The following is a 4,863-nucleotide window of genomic DNA, read 5'->3' as shown; positions in this document are numbered from 1 at the left end:
GGGAACAGCTCCCTGCCTAGAAAGTGGGCTGCAGAGGAGCCTCCCGGAGCCACCGGGCAGGACGCTTCTTCCCAGGACCAGTTTCTTCTACCCAGAAAGCCAGGCCAGAGCACAAAACTGCTAAGAGAGTCTGCTCCCTTCCCCAGGGTCCGCCCGGGTCCAAGGATGAAACAGAGCAGACCCAGTGAGGGGGTGAGCTGTGAGCTGCTCCCTCGGGCCAGCCCTCGATTCCTCACAGCCACAGCAGCAGAAAGGGCCCATCGTGGTTTGCAATCCAAGAAAACACGAACAGCCCCAGGGCGGCAGCTGGGCCTTCCCGGGCGCCCCACCGCCCTGCACAGCCCAGCCTTCCTTGCCAAGTCAGCAGCTCCCAACAACCACCCAGCACAGATAATGAATTTATGGGTCTCTGGTTACTTCTGTAAAATGGGCTATTACTGGAAGATGGTTAAGTAGTTATATCGTTTTATGGCTTCATGAGGGCAGGTTGCACTTGTAAACACTGTGTGGCAAATACTGCCAGGGCAACACTGTGAAAAATAAAGCAAGCTAGAGAACCTGCTAGAAGGGGGAAAGCCAGCTTTGTGCAAATGGCGAGCCTGATGCCCCGCAGGTCCCGTCCTGCTCTGACAGCACCAGGAGCAGCGAGGTGTGTGGGACCAGCACTGCACAGGGCGAGCCACGGGAGATGCAGCACCTTCTTGGGACAGCCGCAGCACAGGAACCGCTGTCCCACAGCACAGCCTCAGCTCAGCCCAGCCCCAGCAAACACCGCACCGGACAGTGCTAGCAGCTCCCTGCGACAGGAGAGCATCTGGGCTGCAGGAAATGTTCCTTCAAGATCTGGCATCAGCCCAAGTTGGACCAAAACCAACAGGGCAGAAATCCCAAGCAAGCTTTGTTTTCCAAACCGAAACACAGCACTTCCTGAACAAACCGTGTCCTCTCTGGGACCTCGCAGCTGCTTAGCGAAACTCACGTTCTCCTCCAAGGTACAAAGTACAACCAAGGGTTGGGCAACAGCCTCCTCTGAGCCTCCGCACGGCTTCGTGGCTCCAGCCTCCCCTTGCGAAAGGGGGATCCCTGCAGCTCTGAGGTTGCTGCTTCCAAAGCTGGTAGCCTAAAAGCTCTGGTGTCACTGGTGCCTGAGAACCACAGACCCAACAGCCCCATCCAGCTGCCCGCTGCAAGAGCAGGGACCCGAAACCCACAGCAGCTCTCACGTCACAGACCCTGTGCTGCATACAGAGTGTAAGGTGTATCTTAAGGCAATAATAGAAAATCACAGGACCCAGACATGGCTGCATCCAAATCCCAGCCAGAGCCTGCTGGGTTGGGGATGTTCACAGCCAAAGTTTCTGCTCAACAAATCAGCTCTTTCCTGTTAACGCTGGCCTCATTTCTCCTGTTCTAGTCGGGAACTCACAAACTCTGCAATCCACCTGCCAGAGCGGAGGGTAGTACCGTGCCCTGCACGGCTCTTGACAAACTGAAGTCCTGGAGGCAGGGCTCTGTGGCAGCGCTGGGGCAGCAGCACAGCCGCAGAAAGCCCTGCCCGGGCATCCGAGGGGCAAGACCCGGGGCCCAGCAGGACACACCTGCGTATTCCCAGCACCCCTAACACCGCCCGTCTGTAACCAAGCTCTTGGAAGCATGGGCACTCAACACGAACACATCCGACAAATAAATAGATGCCAAATATAGAAAGAGAGATGAGAGGACTGACTGATAGTGGCCAGGGACTGAAGTCAAGGCTGGGAAGCAGCGGGAGCACGGGACGGGAAGTAAACAAGCCTGACTGGTAGGAGAGCCTCGGGGTGACCGAGCCCAGGGCCTCCCCTATCAGAAACCCTCCCGACTCCTGTCTCCCTTGAACCCTTCGCTTGGCAGGAGAGTTCAGAGGAAGGGCAATCCGTGCTACTGCTGGCAAAACAAACAAGCAACAGGATAATCTCTTCTGCCTGTGGGCTGCGGATTGAGTGTAAAGCTGCCAGGTCTTGGTCACGCCACAAAATAAGTAACTGAGAGCGCATCCTCCCCCAGATGTGGCTAGAGGTGATCTGAGGTGGCTGCCATCACTTTCCTGCAGGTACTCCTCCTTCCTTCTGACTTCCTCCTTCCTCTCCTTTTGCTTGCCTTGATAAGAACGCTTTTGCTGACGAGATAATCAACCTTGTAACATTTCTAAAAGTTTACAGCCAGGCAAATTATGAAATCAAAGTCTTACTTCACCAGTTGCTAGTACATTCAGCTGATCCAGATCGCCTTCTAAGAAGATTTGCTAACTTCATTCCTCTGCCAGAGTGCATAAGTTGGAATTGCCAACAGAAAGGGAACATTTTACAGCCTTATCGATTTTTTTCCACTCCTCTTTTTTGTTGGCATGTTTTGTCATCAACAAAGCAAGAAAAGCCTTATCAACAGCAACACAAGTCCAGCACACATCAGCTAAGTCTCTCCTTTCTCTAAGCATAGTCCCAGCTATCTTCAGCCCCATCTATGAGATGATCAAAGAGGATAGGTTTTCACCCAGAAACTCTGTCCAGGTTTCTGGAGAGGAAGCATTAAAGGCTGTGGCTCAAACGAAAGTTTACCAAGCGCTTTGTATTCCAAACACTCCCATTGTTCCTTACCTTTTTTTTTCCTGCAGCTCTAGTAAAATGTTAACAAGACTCCCAATGGGTCCCACAGTACAGCGAGAAGAGGCAAAACGCCCCTGCACAATGCCAGAGCTCCATCGGCACCAGCCCGTGCCGAAGACCAAGAGCGAAGCCTCAGCATGGATCCCTGTCACTTGACCGCACAGCTACCCAGCGTCGGTGGCCGTCACCAGCCCACCCCCCCACTCCCCCCCCACTGCTGTGCTGCAGCAGTGCAGCCAGCAACAGGGCGAGCACTGGGAGCCGAAAGCCAGCTTACCCATGGAGGATTTGGAACAGAGCCCAGCAACTCAGATCTCTTGGATGACACAATGTGAGCAGCTTAAGAAGACCCGATGCTGACAACTTCCCCACCCCAGATTTCAACCTCTCCCCAAAAAGTGACCCCTCACGTACCAACAGCCTGAAAGGCTCCAGAGCTCAAGGCTGGGCCAGCTCCTGCCCGTGGGAGCACAGGCTCCAGCGAGGGCAGGGCTCTGGGGCAGCCAGGTGCTGGGGAGAACGGCGGCGCTGGCCTGGAGGAGCGCACAGAACCTACAACCCACCTTGTCCATGTGGAAAATGAGGTCCAGCTCACAGACGTTCTCAAAGCACTTGTCCAGCGTCTCCACAAACACCTGAGGTGGCAGGAAGGGAAGGTCAGTACAAAGACCACCGCCAAGATGCTTCCCACCCACAGCCCCAGAGCTTGCAGGCAAAAAAGCCGCAGCCCTGAGCAGAAACTTGTTGCGCCCCAGGGTGTCACCCTGAGCGGGGACAAAACCCCCTCAACAACCCCATCTCCCTTCGATGGTAGGAATCCCTTGTGTGGTGGGAAAGGGCCTGGTCCCAGACCAACGACAGGCAGGTCCAGCCTGGGGGCTGACCAGGACCCCCAGCACCGCAGCAGCAGCCGGAGGCAGCGTGGGGTCAGGGGATTGCCACATGGGCACCGGTGCCAGTCCTCACTACACCACAGAAACCAGGTCGAGAAGCCCAGACCCGCCTAGGAGAGAGCTCATCCTGGGAAGGGGCCCCTGGCTGGAACAAGAGCCTGGCCCTGCTGGGCTGGCTGCGGAGGGAGGGCATGGCGGGTCCAACCCGGGCAGCGCAGAAGGCTCCTCCTCCGGCCCCGGACAGCAGCAGTGTGTACCCACTCGCTGGTGCCTTAACGCGCTGCCAGTGCGGCCCACACCCCTGGAACGGCTCATTGCAGGGATCGGATCAAGCCCCAGTTCAAGGGGCCCGGTACAAGGTCAAGGGCACCGAAACACGGGACTCGGCCGTTCTGGGGGGAATCCCAGGTGTCGATGTTCTGATCCGCTGCAGCACCGGGACAATGGCTGGTCACCGTGTCCGGGGCAGGGCTGCAGCCTACCGGAACAGCCTGAAAGGGGATGAGTTAGGGGGACTGCGTCACCCAGGGCGGGTGACCCAAGGAGGGCAGGCGGCCTCTTGCCAGCTCCTGTGCCGACACTCTCAGGCCTGCCGTTAGCTGAATTTAGCAAAAATCCCTTTACAAGTCCACCGTGTTTGAACGCAATTTTAAAAATGCATTTGTGGTTTTGGGCCCTTCACTACATGGAAGACATTGAGGTGCTGAAGCACATCCAAAGATGAGCAACAAAGGTGGTGAAGGGTCTGGAGAACAAGTCCTATGGGGAGCGGCTGAGGGAACTGGGGCTGTTTAGCCTGGAGAAGAGGAGGCTGAGGGGAGACCTCATCGCGCTCTACAACTACCTGAAAGGAGGTTGTAGCGAGGTGGGGGTCGGTCTCTTCTCCCAAGTAACAGGCGATAGGCCATGAGGAAACGGCCTCAAGTTGTGCCAGGGGAGGTTTAGATTGGATATTAAGAAAAATTTCTTCACGGAAGGAGTTGTCAAGCATTGGAACAGGCTGCCCAGGGAAGTGGTGGAGTCACCATCCCTGGGGTTATTTAAAAGATGTGTAGGGACATGGTTAGTGGTGGACTTGGCAGTGTTACGTTAATGGTTGGACTCGATGACCTTAAGGGTCTCTTCCAACCTAAATGATTCTATGATTCTACTTTTTAAAGAAATTCATTCAGATTCACTTCTCCCACTGCTTCTATGCAGAGGAGCTACGTAACGACTAACGCACATGCAGCAACCCCTCCCCATCGCAGCCCCCCGAACAGCTTCTCAGTCGCTTCCAGACGGGCTGGCACAGAGATGCCACAGACACAAAGTGCAGCTGAAAGGTG

General features: G+C 55.6%; 1 protein-coding gene across 1 annotated transcript in view; it reads right to left on the bottom strand.

Annotated features, from left to right (window-relative positions):
* Positions 1–4,863, bottom strand: part of AP3S2 (adaptor-related protein complex 3, sigma 2 subunit) — a gene marked incomplete at both ends in the record, with an annotated part of 5,927 nt that overhangs the window by 632 nt on the left and 432 nt on the right. The window contains one exon of the mRNA XM_009585271.1: positions 3,206–3,277. Within this exon, the coding sequence (XP_009583566.1) occupies positions 3,206–3,277 (72 nt within the window). The remainder of the gene's footprint in view (positions 1–3,205; positions 3,278–4,863) is intronic.

Source organism: Fulmarus glacialis, unplaced genomic scaffold (genome assembly GCF_000690835.1).
Source record: "Fulmarus glacialis isolate BGI_N327 unplaced genomic scaffold, ASM69083v1 scaffold31469, whole genome shotgun sequence".
NCBI classification, from domain to species: Eukaryota; Metazoa; Chordata; class Aves; order Procellariiformes; family Procellariidae; genus Fulmarus; species Fulmarus glacialis.
Note: the sequence above shows the minus strand (reverse complement) of the source record. Positions and strands in the feature narration are given on the sequence as shown.